Consider the following 15,123-nt stretch of genomic DNA (forward strand, 5'->3'; position numbering starts at 1 on the left):
GGCAGCGAAATAAACAGCGGGGAAGCAGCGGCCGGGCCGGAGGAGGACGCGGGGCTCGGCCCCATCCCATCCCGCAGGATCCCGCAGGATCATCGCCCCCTCCCCCGGCGCTGCGGTGATGTCATGGCACAGGGAAGGAGCCGCTGGCTCCCGGGCTCTTGAGCAAGTGGCCCTGGCTCGTTTCCTTCCCCCCACCGCTGCCCCAGGGCGGGGGGATAAAATCGGTCTCATCCCCCCTCCAGCAGCTCCCTCGGCCGCTTTAACCCTCGATTTTACCCCACCCCACCTGCGCTGTGCTCTCCCCCCATCCCCCTGAACTCTGTTACCTGCTAAAGGCTGGATTTCCCCGTGGAGCGGCAGGGGTTTGGCCAGGCTGGGGTTAACCCTGGTGGGACCTTTCCAGCCCCTCCGCGCTGCCGCTTTACACCCGGTGCTCCCTGCCCTCCCCCAGGCCCGATTCCCCCATTGCTGCGGGCCCTGCCTCGCCAGGTACAGCTTTCATCACCTCCAGTTCCGACCCCGACGGCTTCTGCCTGCACCTCGGCCCCAGCCAGAGCAGCCTCAGCCCTTCATGGACCTGTTTGCCCCCGAGAAAAGCTCCAGCGCTCGGAGCTGCTTTTCCCTCCTCCTCCGGCTCTCAGGTGCAGCAGGAGGGAGATTGAGCCATCGCCTTTCCCGGCGCTCTCGTCAGCCATTTCAGAGGCCAAGTGCTGACTACCAAAACTTTTCCTTGGGCTGCTCCAAAACTTTAAGGTTTTTCTCTCTCACTTGTAGCTTGAAGTAGATTTTTTTTTTTTTTTTTAAGGCAGTTTTTGCCCAGATTTCAATTAATGACCTGGATTCCTACAGAGCTGCGGGGAAACAGAGTCAAGTTTAAGTGAGCCTTAGGCAAACAGACAGACTTGAGGCTTCTCCTACTGACTCAGAGAGCTGCCCTCTGTGTCCATCACACACCATTTTACCCCCTTTCCAGGTACTTTTAACTATTTCAGCTCATTAAACAGAATTAAAATTCAAAACAAATAGGGGAAAATAATAACAAAAAGGGTTAAGTGGGGAATTACAACTAAGTTTAATCAAACAACAGTTATAACACGATGAAAATAATCCAGGGTGTATTCCCTGGTGGAATGCCATTCTGATTATTTTCGAGAAATCACACCAAAACTATTACAGTTACAAGTAATTAAATTTATTAGACCTCTATATTTTTTTTTTTTATAGTCAGTTTTGGCCAATTTACAGCTTTCCTGGGGAATTTTTTTTTTTTTTTTTGGTTTAGACACAAAAAAAAAAAATAAAATTAAAACCATAAACCAGATATCACCAATACATCAACCCCCCCTTGCCCCGTCACAGCCACCTAAAAAAGGGGGAGCTCTCGGCCCCCCCAGCTGCAATTTAGCCCGTAAAAAGGGTCCGCGGCGACTCTGTACAAGGACCGAATGTTCCACCCAGCACTGTAAAAACCCCCCCCGCGCCCCCCTGCCCAGTGTCACTCCCCCGGCTTGCAGGGGCCCTTTTCCTGCCGGGGCAGCTCCTGCTCCCGCAGCAGCCGCAGGTTCTCGGCTCGCAGCCTGTCCACCTCCCGCTCCAGCGCCTGCACCCGCGCCGGGTCCGCCGCCTCCCCCCCGGCTTTTTTGCTCTCCATCCTCAGCCGGTTGTTTTCCTCCTCCATGCGCGAGAGGCACTTCTCCAGCTCCAGGTACTCCTTCACCAGCTCCTGCTTGCTCATGTTCTGCAGGCTCTCCACATGGTACCGCTCGTACGTCTCCGAGAAGTCCCTCTGCAGAAACTCGCTGCCGTCGCCCCCCATCCCGTCGCTGCCCCCGTCCTCGTCGGCCGCGTCGTCCAGGAAATCCTCCTCGCTCGTGTCGTCCGACTTGGCGGCCGCTCGCCGCGGGTACAGCCCGGTTTTCAGGTCGGGCTCCTCCTGGTCATGGTCCTCCATGAGGAACTGCGTGGTGTTGTAGGGAGCCACCGGCTGCCCCTTGGCGAACATCTCCGCCCGCAGCCGGGAGGCGCGGAGGCTCTGCCGCTCATCGAACTGCTGCTTCTCCTCCCAGCTCAGCTTTGAGTACGGCTTCCAGCGCCGCTTCTTCTTCGACGGCCGCCGACGGTGCTTCTTCTTCACCGGCCACTCCTCGGTGCGTCCCACGGCCCGGTACCGCGGGCCCAGGCCGGGACGCCCCGCTCCACCCGCCGGCGGCCGCCCCTCGGCGCCGCCCGCCGCCGCCTCCGCCCCGGGGGGCGGCAGCCGCCCGGCATCGCCGTCCTCCGCCGGCGCCTCTCCGCGCTCGGGCTGCGGCTCGGGCTCAGACTGCGGCTCCGGCCGCGCCTCGGGCTCGGAGCGAAGCTCCGGTTCGCACTGGGGCTCCGGCCCCGGCTCAGCGGGCGCAGCGTCGGCCATAGCGCTGCGCTCGGCTACGCTCGCTGCCGGGCGCTACCGGCGCCGCATGGGGCCGGCCCCGCTCAGGCCGCCCGGGACATGGCCCAGGGGAGTGGGGGGGGAGGGGGGGGGGGTTTAACGCCGCCGGGCCCGCCTCCCCGCGCGCACTGCACGCGCCGCCGCCGCCGCTCCCGCCGCAATCCCACCCCACGTCCCAACCCGCGCCCGCCGCCGCCCGCTCCCGACTGCCTCTCCTCGGCCGCCGCCGCCCGCTTTATACCCGCGCGCGCCCCGCCCCGCTCCGCGCAGGCGCCCTGTGCGCCCCGCCCCGCCGCGCGTCGGGACCCGCCCCCGCCGCGCGCCCCGCGCCGCCGCCACGGCCCCGCGCGCGCGGGCGGTGCCGCCTCGCGGCCAATCGGCGGGCGCGGGGGGCAGGCTCGCCCGCACGGACACGCCCCCGGCCGTTGCAGGAACTGGTCCCCATTGGCCTGGATGGGCGTCATTCGTGCGCATCTCCACCAATCGCGAGGGGGCGTGGGCGGGACCGGGCCGTACCACGCGGCGGGGGAGTCCCCGGGAGCGGGGCCGCGCGCGCCCCGCGACCTTCAGGCCCGCGCCGAGGGCAGCGCGCGCGCTCCCCCCCCACGGCGGAGCTGTGGCACGGTCCGAAAAGAGTCCCCGAGCGGCGGAGGCGCCGCCGGCGGTGCTGCGACCCCGGGACCGGGGGCGGTTGTACAGGGCCGGGCCCGGCCGGGCCGGGCTCTGGGAGGGGCTCCGGGGGTGCGCGGGCCCGGGGGGAAGGAGGCGAGCGGAAGGATCTCGGCGCTGTGCGACTTGCGGCGGTGCTGCAGTTGGCGGAGGGAGATGTAAACAAACCAAAGCGGAAAGAAGTCCTTTCTTAAAGGCGCCGCGTCCCTTTTTGCAGGGGCGGTGCGGAGCTGCGCTCCCGAAGCCTGGGAGGGTGCGGGGGGGAGGGGGAATAGGAAGGAGAAGGTGGGGGATGGGGAGGTCCCGGGCCTGTGCCGGTCCCGGTACTGATCCCATTCCTGGTCCTGCAACCCCCACCCACGGTGGCGATGTCCCCCTCGGGGCCCACATTCCGGGGCGGCCCCGCGGCCTTGGGGGGACCGGAGGGGTTTGGGGGTCCCCGCTGAGGGACACACGCCATAGGGACACACGGCTGGGGGGAGCTGCTGGCGCTCCGTGTCTGAGGGGGGAGCAGGACAGGGGGGTCCCGGAGCCCCACACCCCGGGGGGGTGTGGCTGTGTCACCGCTGTGTCACCAGCGGGGGGAACCTGCCCTGCCCAGCCCCCACACCGGCACCGGGCACCCCCGGGACGGCACTGCTGGACCCCGGGCCAGGGAGGTCTCGGGGGTCCCCAGCCGCTCCCTCCCCCCGCGGGGTCCCGGGGGTTTCCCCGCCGTTGTCTCCGGCACAGGGCGGGGGTGGCGCTGGCACGGGCCCGGTGGCTCAGGGGGGCACCGCCACCCCCTGGCGTGGGGGCGACCCTCGGGGTGGGCAGGGGATCGGCCGGGGGGACGGGATGGGTCCCGGACCGGGGACATGGCAGGCACGGCCAGGCTCGCCACCATGGCCCTGAAGAGGTGAGCAGGAGGGGACAGGGGTGGCCGGCTGGGGACAGTGGCCGGGCCGCAGCAGGTGGCCAGGCCGCAGCGTTTGGCCGCGGTCCCCTCCCCTCGCAGGGCACAGGCAGCGGGGCTGAACCGAAAAGGCAACTTTAATTGAGGCAGGCTCGGTGATGTCCCCGCACCCCGTGGCCCCGGTGGCCGGGCCCGTGGCTGTCCCTGCGGGGCCGCAGCTGCTCCTGGTCCGTCTGTGCGTGGCAGTGGCGGGGTGGCCGCCCGGGCCGAGCCCATCCCCGCTCCCGGTGCCGCTGCTGGCCCCGAGTGTCGGTGCCGGTGCCCGGGGGTGTCCCCGGCCGGGCGGGCCCGGCCTGCAGAGCCCGTGGCTGGTGAAGCGATTCCCGCGTGGCTCCGTGGCGCTTCCCCGGCTCGTGCAAAGCGGGATGGGGAAGGAGCGGTGGCGGTGGCAGCGGGGACGTGGTGGTCACCTCTTCCTGCCTTGCCAGTGGCGCAGCAGCCACTGGGTGACGAAGGGCCAGGTGGCCAGGAACAGCAGCGTGCGTGGGGACACGGCCAGGCGCCACGGGGACATCGCCTGGTGATGGGACAGAGAGAGGCGGCGTGGGGGACAAAGGTGTCACCAATGTCACCAAACACCCCCTCAGCCCTCTGCTGAAAGGAACCACTGCCACTGCTCAGTGGTCCTGGTCACATCCCTTCTCTGCAGATTGTGCATCGACACCGCCATCCCTGGGGCCGTGTCCCCACGGGTGTCACCTGCTCCCCAGCTGAACGTCCCTTCCCTGACCTCCTCCAGCTGTGTCCCCAGGCCATGGTGGGCTGTTGGGTGGGCAGGGGGACAGCAGGGCCACCCTGCAGCGCTTCCTCCACCGTCAACTCACCTGTGGAACAAATGCCAGACCGGGGTCTGTCCCAGCCGCGTCCCCCTACAAGACAGGAGAGGTTTTGGGGCGCAGGTGGGGATGACACCCCCCTTCCAGCCCCTGTGTCCCTGTGAGAGGGAGGAAATGGCCTGGAAAGACCATGCAGGGATCCAGGTGGTGCAGCTGGGCAGGACCCCAGAGGCAGCGGGAATGAGGGGAGCAGTGGGAATAAACAGGGAAATGGGAATGAGGGGAGCAGTGGGAATAAACAGGGAAATGGGAATAAACAGGGAAATGGGAATGAGGGGAGCAGTGGGAATAAACAGGGAAATGGGAATAAACAGGGAAATGGGAATGAGGGAGGCAGTGGGAATAAACAGGGCAGTGGGAATGAGGGGAGCAGTGGGAATAAACAGGAAAATGGGAATGAGGGGAGCAGTGGGAATAAACAGGGCAGTGGGAATGAGGGGAGCAGTGGGAATAAACAGGGCAGTGGGAATGAGGGAGGCAGTGGGAATAAACAGGGCAGTGGGAATGAGGGAGGCAGTGGGAATAAACAGGGAAATGGGAATGAGGGAGGCAGTGGGAATAAACAGGGCAGTGGGAATGAGGGAGGCAGTGGCAGGGACGGGCAGCAGCTCCCTGCCAGCACCGTGGGCCAGACCAGGGCAGCACCAGCCTCGGCCCCACCAGGACGTGTCACCAACCACTGCAGGGGTCCCCACACCTGGGCCAGTTCTGTCCCAGGGCTCGGAGCTGAGCCCGGCTGGCCCAGCCCTGCCCCCAGCCCAGCCCAGCCCGTACCTGGGCAGTGCTGAGCGTCTCCAGCCGGCTCAGCCGCTCCTGCACTCGCCACAGCTCCTCCTGCAGTGCCTGCACCGTGCTGGCCACGCGGGCCTCCAGCTCTGCCGCCAGCCCCGGGGTGAGCCCGGGGTCCCCCCCGGCCAGCCGGACACCTGTGGGCACAGGGATGGGCACAGGGATGGGCACAGGGATGGGCACACGGCTGCCAGGGCAGGCTGGCACTGCCCGAGGAGCCCTGGGGCTGCCACTGCCCACCCCGTGCTGTCACCCACTGGTGAGCAGCGGCTCCCACAGGGCTCCTGCCGTGGGCTGCCCACGCCACAGCCGCTCCCAGCCCAGCCTGGCAGCCCAGCAACACCCACGCTGTCCCCAGGGCCATGCACTGCTGTGTCCCTTCAGTGCCGTGCTGGTGGCAGTGGGAGGCCAGCCCACCAACAGGGTGGCTGCTGTGGTGTGTGTGGGTCGCCTTGTGACACCTGGTGAAGGTGCCACCACCAGGCAGGACACACAGGGCCAGGACAGCTCCTCCCTGCTCTCCCCCAGCCCCAGCAAAGGCCCCAAACCAGCCTGGCAAACACCTGGCTAATCCAGGCTGTGAGCAGATCACGGGCAGGGACTCGCTGCCAGGCCCTGGGGACAGCCCAGCCTGGCCCCATCGGCCTCGGGACAAGTTCAGTGCCAAGGTCAAGCAGCCCGGAAGGGAACAGGAACAGGGGAAAGGGTGAGACACGTGGGCTGTGCCCAGGTGAGGCAATGGCTCCAGTTCCACAGTGAGGGTGGCAATGGCACCCCAGGGCAGCCCAGAATATCTGGTGACAGCACAGAGGGGGCAGGAGGCTCCTCCCTGCTGTGGCACACCTCGAGGCCTGGTGGTCCCCAGATACCAGCAGCAGTGCTGGGTGGCATCAGGTGAGTGGCACTGCTGTCCCCAAGGCTTCCAGAGCACAGGGCCCAGCTTCACCGTCTGCCCTCCTGGGCCAGGCTCACCCCTGGCACCACCCCCATCCAAAGGCACCGCTGATGTGGTTGGAGCAGGGACAGGAGCCAGGGGCTGCATTCCCTGCCTGGCTGCTGAAGAGCCAGCAGAGCATCCTCCACATTTAAGCAAATTAGTACCAGTGCAAGAAATGGGCAAAGGAAAAGCTGCATCCCTAAGGGACTAAAGCCACTGAACTGCTTGGGGACCAAGGAATGCAGAGACAGGACACTTGTGACTTCCTTCAGCTACTGATGAGCCAACTGCAGGTGCTGGAGCCAAACTCGGTTCTCTGGGGGTGGTGGCAGCCCCCACGCCCCCAGGCCAGCCCATGGGAGGTGGGGCAGCAGCAGGAAGGCACGCAGGGACCAGCTCTGCACCCACCTCTCTCGGAGCCCAGGGCTGTGAGGTCGGTGCTGCTGCTCCCCTTGACTCTTCTGCCTTCATCCCGTTGGCCCTGCCCAGCACTGTGGGGCACTGGGGGCTCAGCCCCAGCCTGGACCCTGTTTGGGGTGAGCCCCCGCACCTGCCCAGCCTATGAGATGGGAGAGAAGGGCCCTGAGACCCCTGCTCCCCTCCCCAGGGCAGTGAGGGGGGTGCAGGGCACCAGTGGAGTCCTTCTCTGTCCTCTGGTGGCATTTTTGGGGGTGGAGGGTGCATGTGACCGAATGAAGCTCAGTCCCAGAGGTAACACCAGCCAACACCTGGCTTGGGAGGCAACACCTGAGGGGAGTGAGGTCCCCAGACTTGAGGTGGCAAAAGAGGGGGGGGGGTCTTCCTTCCTCCTTCCACCAGGCCTCACCACGGCACCTCAAGTGCCAACTGTGGCCTGTGGCAGCAGGGAGAAGTGGCAGGGGAACAATCCAGGTGGTGTCACCCATGTGGAGCTGCTGGCTGTGCCCAGCCCCAAGAGCCCCCAGAACCCCACCAGAGCTGCACCACAGGAATGGGGGCTGGGGAGGCTCCTCAGGATCCCCTCTGCGATAGGGACCAGGCTCCAGGAGCGACAGAAAGCACAGAGAGGTGCAGGAGGGCATCCCTGTAGGTTCTGTGAGGCTCCCAGGCTGGTGGTGCTGTGCAGAGAGGGCAGAGCAGGGATGGCAAAACCTCCAGCGCTTCCTCCGTTACCTTCTCAGGCTCCATCTGCTCCAGGGTGTCACAGAACGTGTCCCCCTCTGAGTCACTTGTCACCTGGCTCACCTCGAGCACCTCGGGGGCAGGAGCCAGCCCAGCTCCTGGAAGGGAAGCACAGGGCTGAGTCCCAGGCAGGGCAGGGTCTATGTCCGGAGGGCAGCAGGTGGGACAAGGGATGTGTGTGCCCAGGGGGAGGCAGCAGAGGGAAACTGAGGCACTGCAGGGGCAGGAGCAGCTCTGTTAATGTGGCCCAGATCACGGCCATGAATCCAAGGACTGAATTCCCCCTTCTGCCACCCATGATGTCCCATTGGTGCCATACCCGCGGCCCTGGGGCAGCAGCGGCACAGGCAGGGAAACTGCCCAGCTCCCTGGAGTGCTGCCAGCCCCAGCACTCCAGGCTGCCAGGCTGGGACACCGGCACTCGCTCTGTGACCATATTTGCTCCTGGGGGAAGGCTGGAGCGGGAGGAGGAACCTCCCTGCAGCACCCTGTGAATCCCAGTGCCAGGGAAGCAGCAAACGTGGCTTGAGCCGAGGGAGAACATCCTCTCATGCATCACGGACCTTCCAGGGCGGTATTTTCCCAGTTTAGCAGGGTCAGGCCCCCTTGCACAGGCAGGAGTGAGGCAGAGCCAACCTCACATGTCCAGGGTTACCCCAGTGAGAGCTGGACCCACAAACAGCCCCGTGGCGTGGGCAGTGCCTGGAACAGCGGCAGGGCTGGAGCAGAGGGGCCTGAAGCCAACAGTTCTGTGGGTGGATGGAGCCCCAGCCCCAGTGCCTGCTCCATGAGGTCTCTGCACCAGGGACACCAACCTGGCGTGTGCTGCCCGTCCTGCTGCTCCCCAGGCATGGTGTCCCTGGGGCTCTCCAGAGCTGGGCTGCTCGCTGGGACATCCTGGCTGGGCCCATCCCGACACCCCTGTCTCTCTGCACGGAGGGAAGAGGCAGAGCAGGGTCATTCTGTGGGGTCAGTCGTGTTCTCCTTGCAGTGCTGGCTCCCCGTGCCCTGCCAGCACAGCTGGGGGACACGCAGATGGCAGGGACCAGCCTGGGACCAGCAGCTGGCAGGGAAGGAGAGGAGCCAGCTCGGTTTGCTGACAGCCCAGGAATCCATGTGGCTTTACCCTGTGCAGACCACCTCACTCACCCAGGGGAGGCTGGGGTGTCCCCGTCCCCGAGCCCCTGTGGCAGCAGACACACAGTGACAGTGACACTGTGGTGAGTGACAGTGACAGTCCTGTCCCCTGGCAGTGCCCATGACACACCCACAGTAACAAGGAGCCCAATGCAAGAAGTGCTGGCTGGAAGAGCCTCGTGTGGGCAGTAGCACCCCAAGGACGTGGGGCAGCAGCAGCCTGTGTAACCCAGCCCTTCCCCGTGGAGCCCTCACAGTTACTCCCAGCCAGATTTCCAGCAGCCCCGGGACTTTGCTCCCTGCTCTGGGCAGGCAGGCGTGTGCCAACGCTGCCTGCACCTCTCTGCTGTCCCCAACCTGCCTGTGGCATCACAGGGGACCCACTGAGGGGAACAAGGCAGCTGCAGCCCACACAGGGGTAGTGCCAGGGCTGCCCTGCTCTGGGATCCTCCCCATTCCCAAATCCTCCTCGGGGTGTGCTGCCAGTGGAGGGTGCAGGCAGCATCCTGCCTCCTCACACAGCACCAGGACACACCTGGCTCCAGCCAGCCACGTTCACAAGACTGGTGAAAGCACTGGAGACCTGTTGGGACCTGGAACCATCCATGATTTGGGTTCCAAGTGCTGCTTTATCACGTCTTGTCTTTGTAAATAAACAAAAACAAAGCTACCCAGACTCCCAGCTGTGTGCCCAAAGCCGCCAGAGGCACCTGCCACGCTCCACACTCTGAAATCCCCTTTCTGCTCCAGTTAGGAGCAACCAAAGCTGTGATTGCAGTGTCTGAAGGCGGGCTGGGGAACCTTTAACACAAATGACTCAACATCTTCCAGAGCTCAGTGCTTTGCACCTCAGTTGCAGCCACCTGGGGCTCCTTCACCCCACAGAGCCGCCAGGTTCAGATTTAAGTGACAGTGTCACCTGTAAGTGACATTCCCAACTGGATAATAACCAATTTAGACACAGCTTTTAAATTTCAGAGAAAAACTAAGTCTGCCTTTTAAAGGGATTCAGCATCAAAATGGAGAACAAAGCAGCCGGGTACCACGGGAAGGAGCGGCCACCCTGGGGCCAAGCCTTACAGAAACTGCTTCTGGCATCCCTGTTGGGAGCAGGGGGTGACAGGCACGGGACAGATGGCCCAGGACTGAATCTGTTTGCCAGGGCTCTCCCAAACCACTGACAGGTCACACTCGCTGTGAATAAGCCCCAGAAGCTGCTGCTGAGCTGATCTGCTGGCGGTGCCTTGCTGACCCCCTCGCTGCCCTGGCTGCTCCTCAGCACTCAGACATAGCAGGACAGCCCTGCACTGGGGGTGGCACAGGTCCCCAGCCCCTCCCGGCACGAGGTGGCAGCCAGAGGCACGGAAAGGGCTGGGCAGGATTCTCCTCTAGCACAAACCCGTCCAAATAATGCCATTTCTCAAGCCCTGTTTCTCCACATCCCCTCCGTGCAGGAGCTGTCCAGATGTTTACAGCAGCCAAGGGAAGCACTATGGACACTAAATCTAAACCACAGTGCCTGTACAAATTGCAGGCCGCATGGCTCCTCAGGCTGCCTGAGAAAGTATCCTAGGAAAAATATGAGAAGGAATTAAAACAATCCTCAGGGACACTAAACAGCCTTGCAGGTGTTGTTTTGCAGCCTCTTGTGTTTACCTTGCAGGAGACAGTCAGGGGGGCAGAGTGCCCCTGACCAATGATGGTGATGAAGCACTTTGTTAACCAATAAGAGTTTCCTTTCTGTACTTTCCACGGATCTGTCTATAAGACAGAGCTGAAGCAATAAACTGGGGAATTCTCGTGTTGTGACTCCCTTGAGAGTCCCATGTCATTCTTTCTAGCCGTTCCCAATCAGAGTGACAAAGCACAGCCTCGCCAGGAGCTGATCCCTGCCCCACCACACACAGGGACTGCGGCCAAGGGCAGATCTCCAATTCTTGCCTCAAAGTTTCGCGGAGAGAAAGCCCAGAATGTGTCCCACACACGAGTGTCCCACAGAGGGACACGGCTGTGCCCAAAGAGCCCCTCGGCAGCGGCAGTGTCCCGCCAGGGCCGGTGGCATGAGGTGTGTCCACGCCGTGTCCCCTCAGGGAGCGGCACCGGGACGGGCCCTGGGGACGAACCGGACCCGGAGGCGGTGCCGGGGACACCGAGGGCACGGATGCGGCCCCCACTCACCCCCTCTGCTCTTGAAGAAGGACTCGGGGGGCCGGGGCATGTCGTGGATGACCTCGTAGAGCGGCTCGAAGTAGCGGAACATCTCCTCCGTGGTCTCGTCCATGGGCACGGTGTCAATGACCTGCGGAGGGCCGCGGCTGGACACGGGCCCCGCGCAGCGCCCGGCCCGGCCCCGCGGGCCTCCCCGTTACCTTCTGGGCCACCTTCTTCATCTCCGCCACGTACGCGGCCATGGCCTCCTCCTTGGACATGGTGCCCAGGCTGTGCCAGGCGTCCCTGCGGGGCGGGCGGCGGTCAGCGGGGCTGGGGGAACCCAACCCAACCCGACCCGAACCGGAACCGGGATCCCCCCGCTCTTACCACTTGTAGCGGCCGATGGGGTCCCAGAAGCCGGGCCGCGGGCCCTGGCAGCGCCCCGCCGTCGCCTGCTTGTAGTAGCTGTAGAAGCGCAGCATCTCCTCGTAGGAGGGCCGGTACGCACCTGCGGGACACGGTCAGCGGGGCCGCCGGCGCCGCGGCTGCTCGGCCCCGGTCCCGGCCCGTACTCACCGCTCCGCGGCAGCCCCTGGATCACCTGCACGGCGGCGCGGAACTGCGCCCCGCAGCCCGGCTCCTCCATGGCGGGACCGGCCCCGGCCCGGCCCGGCCCGGCCCCGGCGCGGGTCCCTCTCCGTGCGGGGACAGCGCGGGGCCAATCAGCGCCCGCCTTCCATCGCTCCCCTCCGCGCCGCGCCCAATCAGCGCCCGTCTTCCTTCTGCCCCCTCCCCGCAGCGCCCAATCAACGCCCGCCTTCCATCGGCCCCCTCCCCGCAGCGCCCAATCAGCGCCCGCCTTCCATCGGCCCCCTCTGCGCCGCGCCCAATCAGCGCGCGGCTCCCGGACCGGGCCCCCCCGCCCCGCGCTCCCTGCGCCGAGCGCGGCGCGCGCGCCCCCTGGCGGCGGAGAGGGCGGGAGAGCGAGGGAGGGGGAGGGGCGCCCCCTGGCGGGGATGGGGGGGAACGCAGGGAGTGGGGACAGGGACACGGGGACAGGAACAGGGACACGGGGACACGGGGACACAGGAACACAGGGACAGACATAGGGACACAGGGACACAGGGACAGACACAGGGACACGGGGACACAGGGACACAGGGACACAGGGACACAGGGACACAGGGACACAGGGACACAGGGACAGACACAGGGACACAGGGACACACACAGGGACACAGGGACACAGGGACACAGGGACAGGGACACAGGGACACAGGGACAGACAGACACAGGGACACGGGGACACAGGAACAGGGACACAGGGACACAGGGACACAGGGACACAGGGACACAGGGACAGGGACACAAGGACAGAGGGACAGAGGGACACAGGGACACAGGGACAGACACAGGGACACAGGGACACACACAGGGACACAGGGACACAGGGACAGACACAGGGACACAGGAACAGGGACACAAGGACAGAGGGACAGGGACAGGGACACAGGGACACAGGGACACAGGGACAGGGACACAGGGACACAGGAACAGGGACAGAGGGACAGGGACAGGGACACAGGGACACAGGGACAGGGACAGGGACACAGGGACACAGGGACACAGGGACACAGGGACAGTGCTTAGTGTGCCACAGGGTTTCACCCACCGACCTTCCAGCCCCACCTGGGCTGTGCAGCAGGACACAGCAGGACACAGCAGGACACGGCAGGACACGGCAGGACACAGCAGGACACAGCAGGACAAGGCAGGACACGGCAGGACACGGCAGGACACAGCAGGACACGGCAGGACACGGCAGGACACGGCAGGACAAGGCAGGACAAGGCAGGACAAGGCAGGACAAGGCAGGACACGGCAGGACAAGGCAGGACAAGGCAGGACAAGGCAGGACACGGCAGGACAAGGCAGGACACGGCAGGACACGGCAGGACACGGCAGGACAAGGCAGGACACGGCAGGACAAGGCAGGACATGGCAGGACACGGCAGGACACGGCAGGACACGGCAGGACAAGGCAGGACACGGCAGGACACGGCAGGACACGGCAGGACAAGGCAGGATGAGGCAGGCAGGAAGGGACAGAGCACAGGGATGCTCTGGGACACTGGCACAGGTGCCCAGAGCAGCTGGGGCTGCCCCTGGATCCCTGGCAGTGCCCAAGGCCAGGCTGGACATTGGGACTGGAGCAGCCTGGGACAGTGGGAGGTGTCCCTGCCATGGCTGGGGTGGCACTGGGTGGGTTTAAGGTCCCTTCCAACCCAAACCAGTCTGGGATATTCACCCAGGATTCTGGGGCCATGCATGGGGGCACTGGGGCCGTGCACTGCGACACCAGGACAATGCACCAGGCATGGGGACAATGCAATGGAGCCTCTCACCAAAGGTCCCAGGGGGATGGGGACTGGGACACTGCACTGGGGATCTGAATATGGCACTGGGACAGTGTCACCAAGCCACTGGGCAGGAGCAGGGTCCCATTGCACGGGGAAGGGACAGCTGGGTCAGGCAAAGCAATTAATTATTATCCAACTTCATCCACTGTTCTTTTATTCAGTGTATACTTTTACCCACTGTTAATTATTATCCAAATTAATTATGATAGTAAGGAAGGTGCAGGGTTTGGGGTCTCCGAGCCCCCTCTGCTCCAGGGGCTTTCCTTGAAGGCAGGGAGCTGTGGGGATGTGGGCAATGTGTGACCTGGCAGAACAAGGTGGTGCCCTGGGGAGGTGGGAGGTTCTGGGGTGCTGTGGGGGCCACCTGGATCTGGCCCAGGGCTGGATCCTGGGATTGGGATGCAGAGCAGCTTTCAGCATCCCTGTGCTGGCTTCATCCTTGCCTCACACTCCAGTTTTCCAACCTTAATCCCACCTCCAAATCCCAAACCCCAATTCCAAGCAGGTCAACATCCCCCAACCCTAAATCTCATCCAAATCTCCAGGTGAAACATTTCCTTTGCCAACTGAAGATCAAATAAATAAAACTAAATAAAGAATAAATTAAAAAAAATTAATAAACATATTAAACAAAAGCAGTAAAGCCTTTTAAACCTCGGGCCATTTCCAAGCTCTGACTCAGGATTCCAGCTCGGAACAGCGACAGGGCCCCGAATCCCGAGCGCTGATTCACGGGACACGTGCTGTGTGCTATAAGCGGCCGGGAATGCGAAGCTGCTGCTTTCCATGGGATCCTTTCCAACCCGCTGGCGGGCGGGAGAAAATAGCAACGCCGCGGGAGAGGAGGAACCGCACGGGGATTTGTTGGTGCTGCGGATTTTGCAGCCAGAGGTGTTTATCCTGGTCATCCCAGCGGGTCCAGGCATCTGCTGCTGAATTCCTGGGAATGCAGTTTCAATGGGAGGAAAAGAACTTGGAGCAGAGCCCAGTTATGTGAGTTGCAAGTGCATTTTTGGGGTGACTCTGGTGTCCCCTGACCCCAAAGTATTCAGGAAGAGCTTTATCCCCCCCAAACAGCCCAGGAACTGTCCAGATGTTGCAGGAGTTGCCCACGTCTTGAACTACAGCACTAAAATACTGCCCCAGGCTGCTCAGGGGCTGCCCAGATGTCTCCTGCGTGTACAGAGGTTGCTCTGGGATAACCAGAGCTTGTTCCAGGAGTGCCCATTTGTTGCTCTGGGTGCCCAGATGTTGCTCAGGACACACAGATATCACCCAGGATGCCCAGATGCTGCCATGGATGCCCCAATGCTCTCTCAGTATGTTCCAATATCCCCCAGGGTACCCAGATGCTGCCTTAAGTATCCAGACGTCACCCCAGGATACTCAGGTATCACTCAAGGTGCCCAGATGTTGCCCAGATGTTTCTCCAGTGTGCCCTGCTCTCACCCCTGGATGCCCAACTGTCCCACCCAGGGGCTGGCAGTACCCCTGCAGCCCTGGCACTGGGGAAAGTCACCTCCTGTTCCTGTCCTGGAGCTCCTGGTTCCCACAGCCCAGCCAGGCCTGGAACAGCCTCCCTGTTTCCCTGGATTTTTGGGAGAAGCCTGCAGTCACCCGTCCCTTCCTGCCCCACCCAC

At 63.6% G+C, this 15,123-nt stretch overlaps 2 protein-coding genes across 4 annotated transcripts; both read right to left on the reverse strand.

The window, feature by feature from the left end:
• Positions 1 to 1,048: 1,048 nt before the first annotated feature.
• HEXIM1 (HEXIM P-TEFb complex subunit 1) lies at positions 1,049 to 2,530 on the reverse strand. Its single transcript, XM_023947814.2, has one exon. It carries the CDS (start codon positions 2,408 to 2,410, stop codon positions 1,496 to 1,498), a length of 915 nt encoding a protein of 304 aa, XP_023803582.2. The 5' UTR covers positions 2,411 to 2,530; the 3' UTR covers positions 1,049 to 1,495.
• Positions 2,531 to 4,111: 1,581 nt separating this feature from the next.
• ACBD4 (acyl-CoA binding domain containing 4) lies at positions 4,112 to 11,775 on the reverse strand. Of its 3 annotated transcripts, XM_086864782.1 has the most exons (10): positions 11,640 to 11,775; positions 11,451 to 11,571; positions 11,282 to 11,366; positions 11,091 to 11,211; positions 8,591 to 8,704; positions 7,767 to 7,873; positions 7,023 to 7,173; positions 5,663 to 5,814; positions 4,877 to 4,921; positions 4,112 to 4,569 (listed from the first exon to the last, which is right to left on the reverse strand). In XM_086864782.1, exons 1-10 carry the CDS (start codon positions 11,707 to 11,709, stop codon positions 4,459 to 4,461), a joined length of 1,077 nt encoding a protein of 358 aa, XP_086720908.1. In that variant the 5' UTR covers positions 11,710 to 11,775; the 3' UTR covers positions 4,112 to 4,458. The 3 variants fall into 3 exon arrangements, with proteins under 3 accessions (XP_086720908.1, XP_086720910.1, XP_086720909.1); XM_086864784.1 differs by lacking the exon at positions 8,591 to 8,704; XM_086864783.1 differs by lacking the exon at positions 4,877 to 4,921 and having other exon boundaries at positions 4,314 to 4,569.
• Between the last annotated feature and the right edge of the window lie 3,348 nt (positions 11,776 to 15,123).

The sequence above is a fragment of the Cyanistes caeruleus genome, chromosome 27, assembly GCF_971803275.1.
Source record: "Cyanistes caeruleus chromosome 27, bCyaCae1.hap1.1, whole genome shotgun sequence".
NCBI lineage: Eukaryota > Metazoa > Chordata > Aves > Passeriformes > Paridae > Cyanistes > Cyanistes caeruleus.

Excerpts from the sequence above, each read along its gene's own strand:
- HEXIM1 (XM_023947814.2), bottom strand. The coding sequence starts at position 2,410 with ATGGCCGACGCTGCGCCCGCTGAGCCGGGGCCGGAGCCCCAGTGCGAA.
- ACBD4 (XM_086864782.1), bottom strand. The coding sequence starts at position 11,709 with ATGGAGGAGCCGGGCTGCGGGGCGCAGTTCCGCGCCGCCGTGCAGGTG. Across the intron at positions 7,174-7,766 it reads AGCAGATGGAGCCTGAGAAG|GCTGGGCAGGTGCGGGGGCT; the intron begins GTAACGGAGGAA and ends CCCATCTCATAG. Across the intron at positions 5,815-7,022 it reads AGCCCTGGGCTCCGAGAGAG|GTGTCCGGCTGGCCGGGGGG; the intron begins GTGGGTGCAGAG and ends CTGTGCCCACAG.